An 18,900-nucleotide genomic window follows, 5' to 3' on the forward strand; every position below is an offset into this window, starting at 1 on the left:
AGCTCATTACAAATAGTTCTGTGGGAATGTGCTAGAATTTATGCTAGGGGATAGATGTCAGTCACTTGTGAATTGTTAGACTCAGGGATTTCTTATTTTTTAATTTCCCGTTTCCCCAGTGTCCCTGTACGGATATTTATCAAATATCCACAGGGTTTATGTGCGCTGCCTGAGTTCCCTGGTCCCCTCCTAAAGTGCCTCTGCTTCACCTTTCTGATGACACGACAGTTGTATACTTTGGTAATCACATCCACACGTCTCGAACAAGAGCCACTTCATTCGACCTGAATTTCCACCCAAGCAGACCCAATTCTGCATTTTTGGATCATTTTGATCTATTAAGCCAAACCAGGAAAGTCATATGGGACCAGGCCATGAGTCTGAACTATGAGGGCCAGGACTTTTTGTTGCAGTTGGGAAGGGAAAAGAATTTAATGAAAAGAATGTCTTTTAAGCAGAGGCTTTTAGGCAACAACCTTAAAGGGCATTGGATATTTGGGTAGTGTGGGCACTTGAAGGTTCTTTCTATTTTTTCCTGAAAGTTGCAGTCAGGAAATGTCAGTCACTCGCTCCTGTGATTGTGGAGTGTTACTCTTTCCATCCAAACAGTGTTTTTAATTTTTTTTTTCCCCTAAGCTGTTTCTCATCATTTCAGCTTTCAGTAAAGAGCCTCATTTATTAGGAACTGTTCTTTACCTAGGTCTTAACCGAGTGAAGGTTTAAGTCCGTGACGGTTATGAGGCGCATCTTAGAATTAGGGGGCAAAGACAGCATGTATTTCTATTTCGAATGTGTGTTTTGAGGCGTAACACAGATTTAGCTCAATTTTAAGTTTGTCCCGATCTCAAACACCATGCTGCTGTTTTGATTAATTGTTGCCTCCGAGTGCAGTAAAAATAAAACAGTCTTTGGACACCGGAGGATTTTTTGATCGTTTCAGCTGGGCACGGCAGAAGAAATAATGCTCGAGCTGAATCCTTATTATGTACCTCTGTCCAGAATTGGGCCAGGAAACAGTCCCACAGGTTTGCTTTGGAAATCGACCAGTGATACCCACAGGCATCCAATTTTCTTCTCTGATTACGTAAACCAGGAGTGCCACGTCATAGTTACCTGGGTCCCCTTTTTAACGATGGATATTTTGTAATTGTCAGTTACTAAGTTCAAATGCAGGTGAGCCTTGAAGGGTAAAGTTGACTCAATCCTTCACAGAACTAATCCATTAAAACTAAGGCATGATCATGTTGTTTCCGCTGGGAGAAGAGAGTTATTAATATATTCTTACTGCATAGTGTGTATTTCGGTTATTTTCAGTATTTGTTATTCCGCACAGAACTGTATTCCTTGGGCTTTTGCATGATGATATTGCATCTGAGACTAATGTGGGAAACATGATGATATTCTCTCTGTGTAATTGATGATAACACTAACATTTCAAATGTTGTTTTAGAATTATTGATAAATGGATTTGGTCATTATAACCATCGACCTCTCACGCTCATCTTCTCTTTCTTTACATATTCACTTTAGAGGATGTCTTATATCTTAAAGGTAAGGGTAGAACAATATCTTTGGCTTACAGTGACATCATAATGCTGTGCTGTAACCTTTGATGAATGAAGCTTTCCTTTATGCTTGTTTTGTCCCTTGTTCTAATTGGTGGCTAAAATGTGAAGATGCAAATCTGACATGTAAGTACTTTCTTCAAAAAAGCAGGCTCTTGCGAAATACGTTTGAAAACGTCGTCTTAGATGCCCTAAAAATGCCCGTTTTTCCTTGTGTGTGTGTGTGTGTTTTTTAATGCTGTTTTTCCTGTTCTTTTTGTCACATGTGAGTTTTCCATGTCTGTCTGTTTTCAAGTAAGTCTAAGTGGGTCACTGTGGCTAAGTGGAAGAAATTAAATTCTTTGTTCCGTATATTTTAAGGTACTAATTATTATCCATACATCACGTATATGCATCGCATGGGAGATTGGGAGAAGAATGGTCACCAGGGTCTAAGATTCTAATCCGTTTACTTGGATACCTGATAATGGGCACTGGTTATTCAGATGGCAGAAGCAAATTCAATAATTCATGGCTCTTTTATCGCCTAATTAAAAATATGGCTTTATATATGTATATTTAAGCTTAGGTCTACACCCGTGACTCCTGACCCTGAGTTATTTGTCCGGAGATCCCTCATTTGGCTCTTCTCCCTGACTCCAGGGAAAGTATTCGGTCCCTCTGCCTTAATTTTCCCATCTGACAAATGGAAATTAATATTTTTCTTTGGGGGACTGTTGCTAAGGAAAATGTATTTAAACCGCCTTGAAGCTCTTTGAAAAGCAGTTGTTACTTAACTCTCTTCAAACCGTAGCAGTGAGGACTATAAACCACGTTAGGGATACGGTTATTTCCCTAGGATCAACGCCCACTGCTTTCACTACAGAGGGCACCTGTCCCTATGGCAATTGAGGGGACAATGTCATTGCCTCTGTTTTATGTAAGCTTTTAGAGTTTATTGGAGCCATTTTTATTGTGTACGTTATTAAATTTTGATGCACTCTGGAAACTGTCAAAATAAGAGAGAGCCATTCGGTTTAATTTCATTTGCTATTTTTAATTTGTTTTCGGGGGGAGAATTCTAATTCATAAAGAAACCTCTATCCTTACAGGAGTCTAGTAAGAGCCCCAAAACGATGAAGAAGTTTCTTCACAAAAGAAAGACAGAAAGAAAGCCATCGGAGGAGGAATATGTGATTCGGAAAAGTATGTGTTTTATACTTTTTTTTTAAAAAAGATTTTATTTATTTATTTGACAGAGGGAGACACAGCGAGAGAGGGAACACAAGCAGGGGGAGTGGGAGAGGGAGAAGCAGGCTTCTGGCGGAGCAGGGAGCCCGATGCGCGGCTCGATCCCAGGACCCCAGGACCACGACCCGAGCCGAAGGCAGACGCCTAACGACTGAGCCACCCAGGCGCCATGTGTTTTATACTTTTTGACGGTCAGCTATGGATGAGCTAGCAGAAGAATTTTGTTGGAAGCAGATGATGAGAGTAGTTTGTCCTCCGTATCACCTGTTACACAAAGAAAAATGCACGCATTCTAGGGTTTGGTCACCTCTAAGCTTTTTGAACGAGCTGCCTCCCACTGCACTTCATGTGATCTGAGCCAAACGGCCTCCGTATGATCATCGCGTTGAAGATTTTGCCCCGCCTGGTTGAGAACCACTAAAGGGCCACGTCTGCTATGGATACATTTTTTCTCCCTTAGTTTCTGATGCCCAAGATGTTTTCCCCTACTGAGATAGACTAAACAGACCTGAAGGCTGAAATCCTTCTGGAAATTTAATGCTCAGTGACGTTCCCAGTTAGCCAAGGTATCGGCCTGCTGCCGTGTAGAAACGGCTTGATTCCCAGGCGGACTGCAGAGTCGGTTGGCCAGTCCATATGTGTGCATTGGCCTCTATGGCTGGGACCGAGGTACTTTGGGACACACATGAAGGAGTAAGGGATGCCTCCTCAGTGTCTCAGCCAAAAATACAGTCTGGAGAAATCTTTGCCGGACTCCAGCTTCCGCATAGCCCAGCCCGCCCCTGGGTGCGCGCATCAGCCCTCTAGCAGGGTTCCATCCCCCAGTCCCTTCCAGAACGAGTTGGAGAGGGAGAGGGAGGAAGGGAGAATCAATGACTCTGCTGGCTGCTTGGAAAAAACTGGGTGGGGTCTATGGGGGAAAGCCTCCTAGAGAAGGGGAGCCTTATAATTTGGGGGGGAGGCAGGTTGTGGTGTATTTCGGGTGAGAACCGAGGCTAGGGCCACGCCCACCGCGGTCATCGTGGCCCCTCGGAGTCTTAGTAGAAGCCCCCAAACGATGAAAAAGTTTCCTCAGCAAAGAAAAATGGAAAGAGAGCGGCCAGAGGAGGCTTTCCAGTCAGGGAAGCCAGCCCCCAGCAGCGGAGTGCACCGGGTCATCTCGAGGGTCCAGGGGCAGATTTGTCTCCGCAAAGTCCTCATTCCTTAACTCCGACAGGTACTGCTGCTCTGGAAGAGGATGCGCAGATCCTTAAAGTGATCGAAGCGTACTGCACCAGCGCAAATTTCCAACAAGGCCACGGCTCAAGTAGGTTCCCTCCCAAACCACTTTCTCTAATGAACGCTATTTCTTTTTGACTGCTCAGCGCCTCTTTGAAAAAAGAGAAAAGCAGGTGACCGGGTGCAGAGGAGTGCTTCAGAACTGCATCTTTCCGATAAGGTGCTTTGAGCTGCCAGGCGGTTTGTTTACCCGCTGTTTCTTTTCACCCAGAGAGAAAGAGAGACGCAAGAGTAAAAAAGTTGGAGGTGATAGAAATGAGAAAAAAAAAAAAGAAGATTTTTTTTTTAAAAGTCCTTCTCCTTTGAAGTACACAGATACCTTCACCAGCACTAGTTAGGAATTAAAGAGCCCAGAGAGTTCCTGTGTCTGTGAACTGATGCTAATCTCTTCTCATAGGCAGATTTGGAAAGGAAGTCACAATACTATCTTTGATCAGCTGCATATTTAAGCGAACAGTGCTTCACCCAGCTCAGGTTTCAAAGTTGCTCTGAAAATCTGGAAATGTAGCTGCTCAGCAGGGGCCGTTTGGAATGTGTGCAGTTTACAGGGAGCTACCAGGAAGGGCACCCCCCCCCCACCACCTCCCAGCACCTTTCAGGCTACAAACTGAAAGCCAGATGAGGTTTTTCTGATTGCTCCTTGAGCTTTTTAAAAAACCAGGTCGCATCAGTTCTGTCTTGTCTGCCGTGATTATAGACATTCAGGAGACCTGGTGCAAGGTGTTTGCATCTGCAGAAGAAGTGAGTTCTCCATAACGCTCCCTGTTGGACAGCTAATGACCAATCACTTGAGTAGGGGTGGGGATCGCTTGGGCTGATGGCCTTGACCGATGCCTTCAAAGTAACATGTCCCCAAGGCTGGCGTGAGGAAAACATTTGATGTCAGACTTGACACATTTGACCGTGAAGAGAGGACTGTCCTACGTTCTGCTTCACAGACAGATCCTGGCTCTGAGAACAAGTTTCGAGGAGGCAGGAATGGAAAGTGAGAGCAGTTTGGGGCGTGAAAACTAGGAAAGAGAGGGGGACAGGGAGACACCAGAAGAAGCATCCCTCATACAAAACATGACCTCATCTGCTCCCCGAACCTGCTCTCTTCACATCGACAGCGTCCGCAGATCTGTAGGAGGTGGAGGCAGTGTTTCCGCCCCTCCTGCCTAGCCTGCCCCTGACACGTGGCAAGTGTCTAGCATCATGGCGGCCTCCCATCCTCTGTCCCTCTCTCCAGCCAGAAGTCCTGTTTCCCGGGGAACTGAGTGCATTTAACCAGTCAGTTGGTCAGTCTGCAGCCTACTTAGTAAGCACCCACGGAGTGCTGGGCCCTGTGGAAGGCAGAGACACCACCACCTCAGCAAGGGGGAGGCAGTGAGTGCACACAACTCGAAGATTCAAGATTAAGGGCTCAAGCTCCAAGAGGAAGGATCCAGAAGTGAGGGGGGGGTTGGAGGTGCAGGAGAGCTCTCTGGTCCGGTCCCTTGTCTCTTCTGTCACCTCTTCCATCCCCAGAGCCTGGAGAGAGTCTGAGCAGAGCCATAAACACGCCCACGTCTTTGTGCTGATGCAGTAACGCCCACCCCCTGCTCCACCTTTGACTGGAATGGACCTCACTGACAAAATGCCCCCCACCCTGGCCAAAATCGAATCGATGTATTTGTCTGTTTTCTCACGTCAGGAAGATTTAGTCAGCAAATGTTGGATGACTGTTCTCTGGGTGCAGGGCAGCAATGTGCCATCAACAAAGACCCCTCAGTGACAATAGTAGAAGGGGCCAACACCTAGAGTAGTCTCGGGTGACTCTCCTCTCGCAACCCTTGTTTGTAGGTGCGCGCAAAGATTCGCTCCCACAAGTCTTACTCCCCGAGGAGGAGAAACTCATCATTGAAGAAACCAGGAGCAATGGCCAGACTATCATCGAAGAAAAGTGAGTAGAGTGGGCTACCTTTTCTGATTTGTCTGGGGGCTGGAAAGAAGGTTCTGGCAGGGCAGTGCATCTCTTGCAAAGCCTGCACTGAAGGACAGTCCTTCCTTCTCTGGGAATATAGCCCTGTTTGCTCTCACGCAGTTGGGACCTGTGAGAGGGCTGCTCCCCAACAAGGGGAAGTGGGGAGGGGAGGCAGAGGGGGTGGAACTCTCTGCATGGTGGCTCCCCCACACGGGAAGGTGCTCTAGGGTACGCAAGAATAGCACTCCAGATGGGCCTAGGTGGCACTTGGGAAGGCGACAGCACCAGTTTCCATGGCCAGAGGGTTGCTTCTCACATTTACTGAGTCAAACCCTGGACTTTCACATACTTGACCTATTTAGAATCCTACAGAAACCCAGCGAGATAAGCATTACTTTCACCACTTCTATTGAAGTTGAGGCTCAGGGAAATGATGTTCCGGAGGTCTACCTTTGCACACTAGTGAGGGTGACCCAATGGGGGAAAATCAGGTTAAGTACCTATGGGCTCATAAAATAAATACAAAGTAGCCAAATAATTCATTTGTTTAAACTTGAGTCATTTCTGAAGTCAGGCCTAAATTTGCATAGGATAGCATATTTCGAAGTGCTCGACATCGTCAATGTGTTTTTCCATCTGGTATATGAAGTGATGTGGCAAAATGGTAAAGCCCTTGGGCTTAAGAGAACAGCCCTGGTTCAAGTCCAAATTCTGCATTGTGTTAGCTGTGTGACGTGGGGGCCAGCCTCTTTACCGCTCCGTGCCTCGGTTTCCCCATCCGTAAATGGGTATGATAGTAATACTTTAAGGTTTGTGGTGGGGTTAAATGGAAGAATAAGGATAAAGGCTGGCACATGGTCATCACTCAGTAAATGATAACAGTTGTAATAATAATTGTTATAATAGCTATATTAATCCCCACAACAACTTTGTGAGGCTTGCGGGGAACGTGGTATTATTGCCATTTTGTATGTGAAGAAAGTCAGACAAGGAGAGGAGGAGAAAGAAACTGGTTACCCAAGGTTGGAGGACTGGTAAGTGGGAGGATCCGAACTGGAACCCAGATCTCCAGAGTTCTTGTCCAGGGAGAGAGCCATCTGGGAAGTAACTGTCCCATGACTCAGCCAGGGCACTTTATCCTCTTTTGGGACAGATGGGATCTTCCAGAAAGAATGCTCCTGACTTTGCGTCATGTAGGGTCATGTAGGGTCGGAGAGGTGAGAACAGCCGTGCCATTGCACAGATATCATAAGGTAGGCAGGTCTCATGACACCCCACATTACATGTTAGGTGATGTTCATTCCTGCCCCAAAGGAAGAATCAAAACTTTATGATGAGCCCGAGTCTCTCTTTTTTTGTACTCTCCCAAGCTGGGAAGCAAGCGGCCAAGGAGGAGGGCAGTATAGAAAAGGTGCCATGACATGGCATTCGAATGACCACGTGTGCTGGTGGTTGTTTGCCCCTGAAAATAGGGACCATGGGGACCGTTCACAGCAGTGTCTCTCCCGACCAGCTAGAAAGTCCACTGCTCTTCAGGAGCTGTAGTTCTCGAAAGCTGCTTTTATGGTTAAGTTTTTCTTAATAGTATTTCAGCGCCGGCTCTTAATCTCTGAAATTTATGTTCTAGGAGTCTGGTCGACACTGTGTATGCCTTGAAGGATGAGGTCAAAGAACTGAAACAGGTAATGAAATAGAAAAGTCATTTTCTTGGGTCACATAACAGGAACAAGGTCTTGAGGTGGGGATTTTTCTTGTGTCTTCATGGTGGGTTTTGTTGATTTTACCACGTGGTCTTGGCTTTAAACTTCTCAGGATTGCTCATATACCTATTTAGCGGTTTACAATAGGATCCCATACTTAGTTACAACTTTCATGCCCTCTGACATTTGTAAACAGATTGTTAAAAGATAAGTCATCCCTGAGTGTGTGAGTGTAAAGAGAACCGTAGATCTTGATTTGTGGGATCCTCTGCAGATGTGATCCAGTGCTCCATGACGCACACTCTTCCTGGTGTTTGGGGACTGGCTGTACCTGGTGACGGGGGAAAGGATGGACTGGAGGGGGGAGAACAGAGACTGGAAGACCACTTGGGAGGTTATCACAAAACTCAGGGTGAGACACGATGGAGTCCTGAACTGAGGCAGTGCCACTGAGGCTGTAGAGGGAGGAAAACGAACGTAAAGGAAGGCACATCGCAGGGGTAGAGCCTGGGGAAAATGATGCTGTGATGTTGGGATTAAGAGGGAGAGCCAGGGATTGAAGATGAAGCTTCTTACGTGGGTATCTAGTTTGACAGGGTGGTGCCCTTCACGGAGTTCAGGAGCCACAGGAGGAAGAGAAGCTTGGGGTGACGGTGGAGACACTGAGTTCATTTTAGGACATAATGAGTTTGAGGTGCTTGTAAATATCAAGTTGACACTGGGGACTCTGGACCTGGTGCTCGTGAGATGAGATGAGGTCAAGTGTCAGAGGGACTCGGGAGGCCCCTGAGTTGAGTTGAAGGAGAAGAGACACTAAGTGAAAAGAGAGCTGAGTTGGAAGAGGGCCCAGGCCAGAGCCATAGAGGACGCTTACACTGCAAGCAAGAAGAATGCAAAGACTCGGCCAGAGAGGGGTCAGAGAGGCAGGGGCCTGCCTTGTCTTAGAAGCTGAGTGAAAGGAGCCTGAGGAAGGAAAGTACAGTCAGTGGTGAAGGCTGCTAAAAGGATGAGCAGGAGGAGCCCTGGGAAGGTGCTCCTTGGTTGGGGAATTAACAAGTCTTTTGCCATCACAGGAAAATAAAAGAATGAAGCAGTGCCTGGAAGAAGAATTGAAATCAAGAAGGGACCTAGAAAAGCTGGTCCGGAGGCTGTTGAAGCAGACTGATGAGTGTATTCGGGCCGAGTCCAGTAGCAAGACCTCCATTCTTCCATAACCATCACTGTGCAGCTGGGCACACATGCCTCCGGGGCATCTTTAAATGTCCAGCTGAATGATTTGTTTGATCACTTCCTTGGTTTTTATTTTGTACCTGAGTCAGTCTTTCTCTCTCTCTCTCCCACTCTCTCTCTTTCTCTGTCTTTCTGTTTGCTTGAGTGTTTGTTGTCGTTCGGTTATTGGTTGTTTTCTTTTTGACTGGGGTAAAAGCGAGAGGTGGTGGTGGAAGTCTCCCCAGAGTCTTTTCCATTTAATAAGAAAAGGACAACTAGTATAGGCAAATGACTTAAATGGTCTTCAGATGGCCTTCAATTCATAGTGCCTCTTCACCAGCCATTACCTTCCTCCCTGCCCGGCCCCGTCCCGTCACTCTTTTGGGGCTGGCTGCCATATCAGAGTGGCTGGCCATGGCTTAGTAAATGTGAACTTGACTTTTTCTCTCATGCTTTCTTGTATCTGGAAGCCCCTCAGTACCCAGTTTAAGGAGGGCAAAGCTCCTTGAGCTATGAGTAGGGTAGGGTGAATGGAAGACTAGCACATTTGCCCAGTGACCCAGCCACCCTGCCCTGACTATCATGTGCCACCCCTCAATGCACACTTTTTATTTTAATTACTGCCCTGTGTTGTCTATAAGGCCAAGAAAACAGTAGCACCCTTATTCCTTTTGTGTGGGTTTACATTTTAACTCTATGGGGCAGAAGCTCCGGTCACCCCCGCCAATACCAGACCCATTAGCAAATTGCACTAGACAATCTTCCCCTTCAGCTGCAGAGTTGACCATCCCTGCCCAGTGCATGATAGGTTTTCCCCCCTAACCGTCTGCCTCGTGTGTAAGTTTTCTATTTCCCCAGTGCTTTCAGCCAACCGTACAAAGCGGTGTGTAAACTAGTATGTGTGCGCTTTGCTTACTCTTTGAAAATATAGACTGTGAGCAGTTACTTCATCTACATTGCATATTCAACATGTGACTTCTCATCCTTCAAAACAATCTGCATTGAGGAGATATCGTGCCCTAGTAGACTGCTTTAATTCACTTTATCACTCTATGCAGTGAGAAGCTGTAATATTCATCAGCCTCTTTGAGTAGGGCTTGAAGCATTATTTGCAGAAATGTGCTGTTGGTCCAGTTTGTATATCCAGAAAGAAAGGACCCCTCTAGCGGTCGTGTGCTGGTTGCTAGCGAAGCTCAGTATTTGGAACTGGTCTACTAACGTTGCTCATTGAATCAAACGATCACCTTTGTAAGTGTCTCCAAAATTAGAACTGTGGTAAACCAGGTTTGGAAGAGGGTCCCAGAAGAACAAAACACATCCAAATTCGGCACAAATGAAAGTCGGCACAAGGCTCCAGGACAGAGCAGTGCAACCTGCCCCTCTCTCTCCCCAAGACAGGTGCAATTGGGCAGGTGGGGTAGATCACTGGAAAGAGAGGCAAAGGGCCAATGGACTGGTCAAGGTTGTCTACCAGATACATTTGATGGGTGCCGATAAATATGGGTTTTGCAAATGGTGTTTAGAAACCACACTTGAAGCTTGAATCCCCCAGCTTGCTAAGCTCTTTTTCTTTCTAGTATTGGGGAGGGGGGTCTCAAGTTCCCATAGCTACACGGTACAGGGCTATTGACTGCTTGCTGCACAGGAAGGGCTCCCCACAGGAAGGGGATGATTCCACAGTCCGCCATCAGCCAACCACACACAGCCATCTTTGGAAGCTCAAGAGTGAAGAAGATTTCTAGAAATGGCTGTTGTTCTGTTTTTAAGCCCAACAGCTTAGATATGCCGTCCTTCACCTAAAAATTAACAACAACCACACAGATCTGAGCATCTGCCCCGCCTGTGGTTAATCAATGGCTTGAAGTAAATGTGCAAACTACATCCATAGGGAACATTTTTGTGATTACAAAATAGTTGATAAGGTATAGGATTGCTTATAATATTGAAAGGTCTTTATTTTAAAGCAACGTGTACATATGCATGTTTTTGGAACTTGGCCCTTCTGAGGAGAGGCCCTCGGTACTCAGAGTGGTGTCCGCGCTCACATATTAAGCAGTAATGTAAAGGAAATGAAGCCATGTTAACCCGAGAGCAGTGTCTCCATAGCTGTGTTGTTTACAACACTCTGTAAGTGGGTTCCTGTTACCCTGTAATTAAACTGCTGCCCTTAGAGGCTTTTTACTTCCTCTTCTGTCATGTCCCTTCTTACACAAGCTCAAATTTTCTAACTTGTTTTTATTTTGAAGACTTTTAAAATGGACATTTTCAATAAATAAGAATAACAATGCTTTATAAACTAAGTCCCGTGTTTTCTTTGCTAGCCAGTGTGCAGAAGGATTTCTCACGCGGTGGCAGCTTCCTCCCCCATGTACTCATTAGCCGTCCGCTCTCATCGGGTCCCCTGGCCGCCTTCCACCTGTTTCCGTCAGGGCAGGTGATATTTGCTCCCCACTTTACAGTGATAATTCATGCCATAAGACAGAACCTTCCTTAACTTCTCCACCCCTGTCCTTCCGGTCCCAACCTATGGACTGTTTCTACACCATTTTCTGTCCGGTATCAGGATTTTGTCAACCAGTGATAGCCTACATTTTGACCACAGTTGGAATGCTGGTGTCAGCTGTCAAGATGAAAATCCACCTCGAGACAGATGTGCTGGATATTATCTGTTGTTACTCAGCATCCCCTCCTACCCTTTTTGTGTTTCTCCTTGGAAGCCTAAAGAAAAGAAAAAAAAAAAAAAGACCTATCTCAGACTCCCTTGCAGCTAGGGTTCTCTATACAATGTGGGTTCTGATACATTTTCAGTTCTGCCAAAGAGATGCCTTTGCACGATGTTTGGAAGGCTCACGTTAGGCAGAGGACATCTTCCTGGGCTTGGTGGCTGGCGGGCAGTTCCAGAGATGTGTTTGTGGCTTCCGTACTCTAGCTTCCAGTGTGCCCACTCACAGCTTTGTGCGTGGGAGATTGTCATGGCAGCGGTGGTGGAGCAGAAACTTCCTGAACTAGATTTGGGTCACAACTACAATAAAATGACCTTGAAGCCATTAGTCCAATGGAAGCCCCCTGACTTCCACTTCTGTTGCCAACAATTTTGTAGGCACCGAGTATTACCTTTCTGCTTGGGATGCCTTTGGCAGTTGATGTTTCCTACTCTGAAGTAGGATACTGTATCACGCCTCCATGTGCTAGGCTCTGTCCCAAGTGTTTTACATGGTTGAGCTCCCGAAACCCTCACAACCACCCTATGAGGTATTGGTTAGCCCCATCTTACAAGGGAAGAGAGGCACAGATGTGGAACAAGATGCCAGTATGTGTGGAGCTGGGATTCGAAGCCCTGGTCTGTCCACCTCTGGGGTCCGTGCTCTTTCCACCATGCTTTCTCCTCTGTACTTGGCACCTGCTAAGTAGGCCACTATCTCAGCCACCTACTCTCGTGAAGTCACTAATGAGCTCTTAATTGAAGAATCCAGGGAACACTTTTCAATTCCTATCTTGACATCTCCATGTTATTCGACCCTCTCCTCCTTGATAAATCTCTCCTTCCTTGGCTTTCCTGATCCCAACTTTTCTGACATTCATTCAACCTTTCTGACCACCCCTGTCTTCTTTGCTGGCTCCACCTCCTTTGCCTGTCCCTTGAACATTTGCTGATCCTCGACACTTTTCTTCTTCTCTTCCTTTCTATGGCCTCTTCCTGGACAACCTCGTCTACTCCTATAACTTCATTGATCAAAATGCAGATGATTCCCATGTCCATGGTTTTCCATCCCGATCTTTCTCCTGAGCTCCAGACCCATGGATGCAGCTACTTCCTGGACAGTCTCAACTTGGATGTCCTACAGCACCTCAAACTCAACATGTCCAAAACCGGACTCCTCATTTTTATTCCCAGATCTGCTCCTCCAATGTTTCCCATCCCAGTGAACAGCACCCCTGGCACTTCATTGCCCCAGTCAGGAAAATGGGCATTATCCTCTGCTCCATCCTCTCCCTCAACCCTGTATAAATTTATACATTAACCCTTTATAAGTCTAGTCATCCAGTCTTAACATTTTTAACAATGTTGTATCTCCTGAATTCCTCTCCATCCTCTTGACCATCACCTGTTTTTGGCACTTGTCATCTCTCCCTCGGACTAATGCGTCTCCTTGCCTCTTGGGCCACCTTCTCTAGTCTGTCCTTTTTGGTGCCAGTAGCATGCTTACCTAAGAGGTCAGTGTCATTCATCTGTTTAAAAATTTAATCTCTTGCTACTCACCACCACACAGTCAAATTTAATCTCCATGAATTTCTCTTAAGTCCTGTAATATGCCTTTTGCCCTGCCTAAAATCCCTTTCCCATCCCTGTCCATCAAGCAAATTCTTTCCTTTCCATTTAGAGTCAGCTCAAGTATCGATGTGAACTCATGATTTCTAAAATGCATTGTATATATGTGTGTCTCTGCATGTGTATGTGTACATTTATATGTATGTACTATGAATGTTTGTATGTATTAAGATTGCCAGATAAAATACAAGATGCTCAGTTAAATTTGAATTTCAGCTGGGGCACCTGGGTGGCTCAGCCAGTAGAGCATGCAACTCTTGATCTTGGGGTCTTGAGTCCAAACCCCACGTTGGGTGTAGAGCTTACTTAAAAAAATTGAATTTCAGTGATGCAACAAATACTGTTTGGGTATAGATCATGTCCCAAATATTGCATGGGATATATTTATACTAAGTTTTTCAATGTTGACCTGAAATTCAAATATAACTGGGTATCCAGAATTTTTATTTGCTAACTCTGACAGCTTTTGTGTGTGTATAAATATATATATTTATAGTTATTAGTGTGTATATATATATATATATATGTATATATATATATATATATATATTTCCTAGGAGCAGTGACACCCTAATAGCAAGGAACACAGTTAGTACCCAGAACTTGGTTTCTAAACACTTATACTCTGTACTGAAAGGAATCAGAGCTCCTTGGAGAAATGGCTGATTCTATGGCTGAAGCAGGGAAGGTATAAGATGAGCCTGGGACATCTTGTGCCAGAAAGTACCAGAATGCTAAGAAAAGAATCTGACAGGGCCACATCTCAAGGACACAGGGGCCAACTTGAAGAGGCTCCCACTGGCCAAATAAAGGTAAATTTGAGCACCAAAATAAGGATAGTAATGAATTAGAAAACATTGAAAAACATAGAAATCTATGAGTCCATGTTGATAAATAAGTAAGTGGGGAGAAAGGGAAAGCTCTTGTTTACAGGACCATGCTGAGTGTTGACTGGTAAATGTGGAAGGAACCCCAGAGTTGGAAAATCATCATTTTGCAACCATCATACTAAAGACTGATTCAGGCAAAAATGACTCTCAGATGCTAAATAAAGGGGAAGATGTTGATGATGAGAAAGATACTTGCGTGGTCTCAAAGTGTTTCCCCGAAGACTGCTTACTAGTTACAAAGGTGAAAATGGTAACTATAGGTAACTATAGGGTGCAGAGACTAGACAGCACCTTCCTTCACCAAGTGATCAAAATCCACATCAGCGATGAGAGGCAAATGGCCATCATGTGACTCCAGATGTAACACGCTGAGAAGAACACAACATCATGTATGTGGTTTGCCATCCAGGAAAGCATAACTAGGACTTGACCATGAGGAAGCATCAGACAAACTCAAAATAAGGAACATTCTTTTTTTTTTTTTTTTTTTTTTTAAGGAAGAGAGATTGTTATTATTTAAGGTAAAAATGTCCATGTCATTAAATACAAAGAAAGGCTGTGGAAATGTTCCAGATGAAAAGCAACTGAAGAAACATGACAACTAGATTCAGTGCCTGACCCCAGACTGGATCCTGTACTGGAAGGGCAAAATGATATAAAAGATATTATTGTATCATTTACTGGAATTGGAATACAAATGGCAGATCAGTATCAATGTTAAATTTATGGAAGTTGGTAAGTGTACAGTTGACTCTTGAACAATCTGAGGGTAAGAGTGCCGACCCCCCACAGTAAAAAATCCACCTATAATTTTGACTCCCCCCCCCCCCCCGCCCAACTAAGCTAATGGCCTATTGTTGACTGGAAGCCTTACTGATAACATACAGTCAACGTATATTTGGTATGTTCTATGTATCCTATGCTGTATTCTTACAATTAAGTAAGCCAAATCAAAGAAATGTTATTAAGAAAATCTTAAAGAAGAGCGAATACATTTATTCTATTTACTGAAAAAAATCCAAACCTGTGTTATTGGGGGCTCACCTGTGCTATGGTTATAAAGAAGAATATCTTTATTCTTAGGAAATACACCGAGGCCATGATGCACACAACCTCAAGTGGTTCAGAAAAAAGATACACTGTTATTTATACTCTTATTTTTGCAACTTCTCTGTAACTTTGAAATAATTTATAAAAAAAAAGTGAGCTCAAGTCTTGCCTCCTCAGGGAATCCAGACTCCCAACAGCCCTTTTCCTGGGTCTTCTCCCACATGAAATGTTAAGGGATTGACTCCTGTCGTCTATGCCAATTCAGGGCCTGGTACAGGGGCCAGCCCATCGTACCTACTCAATAAATATTTGTTGAACGAGCAAATGTTCCAAATAATTTGAATGGGAAACCTGTGAAAACTTGCCTTAGTGTCTATAACAGAAGCCAACTGGGGGTCTGCGGCTCAGCCTCCTGGCCACCTTCTCACAACTTGCCCCGCGGGCCACCTGAGCCACGCCGTAGCCCAGGATGCTGTGGAGTCAGCCGCTCCGGGAAAGCAGGCCGGAGGGCGGTTTATCTCTGCCAAATGAGCTCCGGGCCTCTTCCTTGACTGGGCTTCCGCATGAGCTGTGTGGCCATACACCGAGACTGGTTCCCACGCAAGGCCCTCTGGGAGCTGCCCTGGACCCTTCTGTGCCACCACTCCCGGAAAGCCTTTCCTGACACCTGCCTTCCTCTGCTTGTCTGAGTTACGTGTCCTCCGCGTGTATCACGTGCAACACTGGTCCCTAACCCCTGCTGCAGTGTGGACCCCGGGCTTTAAATGTTTGCACCCCTGATGTGCAGAAGACTGTAAGCTCCTTGAGGGCGGGGACTGGATCACATTCGTCTCATGTTTAGCACAGAAGGTATAACGTCAATCAGCGTTGGATGGGTGCGTGGATGGATGAAAAAAAACCCAGTAACAAGAAATGGGAATCAAATCTGAGTTAAAGGGGCACCCGGGTGGCTCAGTCAGTTAAGCGTCTGCCTTCGGCCCAGGTCACGATCCCAGGGTCCTGGGATCGAGACCTGAGTTGGGCTGCTTGCTCAGCTGTGAGCCCGCTTCTCCCTCTCCTCTTGGCTCGTGCTCTCTCTTGCTATCTCTGTCCCTATCTCTGTCTCTCTCAAATAAATTAAAATAAAATCTTTTTAAAAAATCTGAGTTAAAGGTTGCACATTGAACTTCAAAGAGGTTTACAGCAGAGAAGTACAGAAGATAGGAATAGAGTTTGTGACAAAAATTATTGGACTTTAAGTGGGGTTACGTTAGCAGGGAAGTGGGAAGGTAATTCAGTGTAACTCCAGGAGTGGGCAATGGGAAACCCACTGTGTGTTTCACTGGTGTTCTTGAGAGTTGCCGAGTTGCCTGTTGGGGTTACTCAGAGGAGTGTGGTATGGAAGGGGTACATTTGTGTGCTGATGTCCTTTAGATCGGGAAGCAATGATCACAGTCTTTTTTAAAAGAAACCTTCCTTGTATATATATGCCACATCTTCTTTATCCATTCATCTGTAGATGGACACCTGGGCTCTTCCCACAGTTTGGCTATTGTGGACATTGCTGCTATAAACATTGGGGAGCATGTGGCCCTTCGGATCACTATGTTTGTATCCTTTGGATAAACACCTAGTAGTGCAGTTGCTGGGTCGTAGGGTAGTTCTGTTTTTAAGTTTTTGAGAAAGCTCCATACTGTTTTCCAGAGTGGCTGCACCAGTTTGAACTCCCACCAACAGTGAGGAATTTAAGAAACAAAACAAATGAACAGGGGAAGGGAAGGAAAAATAAAATAAGATGAAAATTGAGAGGGAGCCAAACCATAAGAGATGCTGAACTCCAGGGAACAAACTGAGGGTTGCTGGAGGGGTGGTGGGGTGGGGGATGGGGTAACTGGGGGATGGGCATTAAGGAGGGCATGTGACGGAATGAGCACCGGGTGTTATATGCAACTGATGAATCACTAAACTCTACGCCTGAAACTAAAAAAGAAGAAGAAGAAGAAAGAAAAAAAACCTTCCTAAATATGCTAAATGTGGAACTGCTCAAGCCAACTGACCTATCTGGCAACCCCAAGCCTCCAGGGGTTCATTGTTTTTGACAATGAAACCGTAAGAAAGAGTCTTTGCTACACAGAAATCTACTGTAGTTAGGTTTGTGATCTAATCTCCTGCCTTTTTTTTCTTTTACTTTCCTTCAAACTGGGTGTGGTCTTTGGCCTACTACAATGGGCGAGGCTTGTTTTCCTTGGTCTCAGATGTCTCAGACTGGTGTTCTGTTCCAGAGAGCAGGCTCTGCTGGGGACTTTCTGTGAATGATCTCGTTAAACCCTCACAAATCTTGCTTTCCAGGCAAGGACCCTGAGGCCCAGAGGAGGAGAAATGACTTGCCATGGTTATAAAGGTGGTAAAATAGCGGAGCCTGGATTAGGACGGTGTCTTTCTGACTCCAGATGCAACCACTACACTACAATGACTATTTCTGAGGGTTTTATTTATTTTTTAAAGATTTTATTTATTTATTTGACACAGAGAGAGAGAGCGGGTGAGAGAGAGAGATAGGCAGAAGGAGCGGGAGAAGCAGGCTTCCTGCTGAGCAGGGAACCCAACACGGGACTCGATCCCTGGACTCTGGGATCATGACCTGAGCCGAAGGCAGATGCTTAACCGACTGAGCCACCCAGGCGCCCCTTTCTGCAGTTTTTAAAAAACGTTTTTGTTTATTTATTTACTTACTTACTTATTTAAAAATTAGGCCATGCCCAGCATGGAGCCTAATGCGGGGCCTGAACTCACGATCCCAAGATCAAGACCTGAGCCGAGATCAAGAGTCGGATGCTTAACTGACTGAGCCATCCAGGCATCCCTGGTTTTGTTTTTTTAACTGGAAATGTGTTTCAGAGAGAGAGAAAAAAATCCTACTTAGCTTCATGTTCCAGGTTTCTGCGTCTCTTACTTCAGACTGCTTTAAAGGCCTACGTCAGCGTGGCCTCCAACACAGTGGCATCAGGCCCTGTGGAAATAGTCAAATTCAGCGTGAAATGCGTTCCCTCCTGGATCCCGGGAGTCTATGTGTTGTTTTCCTTTAACTGGGGTGCCCTGTACCCACAGCTTGCTAGGGCACACTGTTTGCATCGTTTAGACATTTGCTTCCCACCAAGTAAGAGTGATAGTAATATTTCGTACTTTGTTCATTTTCTCTTTACCTGGAAATAAAAATCATTGGTCATTTCAAGCATTCCCTTCCTGCCAACCCTTAGATGGAATGTAAAAGTAACATGTTTATAAAAATGGGATGATATTAGATAACTTATGATCAGAATATTATAGGTACTCAAGTCCCCATCATTTATTAGAACAACTTTGAAAATATTCAAGTGAAGTTTGGACCAACTTCATGTACTGTTTTGCAAACTATCATGAACCATATAGTGAAAATAGATGATTTATTTTTTAAAGATTTTATTTTTATCTCCACACCCAACGTGGGGCTCGAACTCAGGACCCTGAGCTCAAACATCACATGCTCCACCGACCGAGCTGGCCAGGCGCCCCAGAAAAAGAGATTATTTATTTTTATCTACAGTATAATTCACAGTCATTCTGTGCTCCTTGAGTACAGTTTTATCATATACATGTTGTGGACATAAAATATTTTTACAGTATTGCAAATTTATGCTTTATCCAACACCCAGAATTATTTCATGAACTACTTAACCAAGTTACAAGC

General features: G+C 45.1%; 1 protein-coding gene across 4 annotated transcripts in view; it reads left to right on the forward strand.

Annotated features, from left to right (window-relative positions):
• The window catches only part of ARHGEF6 (Rac/Cdc42 guanine nucleotide exchange factor 6), a 96,817-nt gene extending 85,597 nt beyond the window's left edge, over positions 1-11,220 (forward strand). For 3 of the 4 annotated variants that reach the window (XM_078064181.1, XM_078064180.1, XM_078064183.1), the window contains 6 exons: positions 1,531-1,551; positions 2,657-2,750; positions 4,012-4,101; positions 5,895-5,994; positions 7,643-7,697; positions 8,789-11,220. In XM_078064181.1, coding sequence (XP_077920307.1) covers positions 1,531-1,551; positions 2,657-2,750; positions 4,012-4,101; positions 5,895-5,994; positions 7,643-7,697; positions 8,789-8,929 — 501 coding nt within the window. In that variant the 3' untranslated portion in view covers positions 8,930-11,220. The remainder of the gene's footprint in view (positions 1-1,530; positions 1,552-2,656; positions 2,751-4,011; positions 4,102-5,894; positions 5,995-7,642; positions 7,698-8,788) is intronic. The other variant, XM_078064182.1, reaches the window with a different exon arrangement.
• The last annotated feature ends 7,680 nt before the right edge of the window (positions 11,221-18,900 follow it).

The sequence above is a fragment of the Halichoerus grypus genome, chromosome X (assembly GCF_964656455.1).
Source record: "Halichoerus grypus chromosome X, mHalGry1.hap1.1, whole genome shotgun sequence".
Taxonomy (NCBI): domain Eukaryota; kingdom Metazoa; phylum Chordata; class Mammalia; order Carnivora; family Phocidae; genus Halichoerus; species Halichoerus grypus.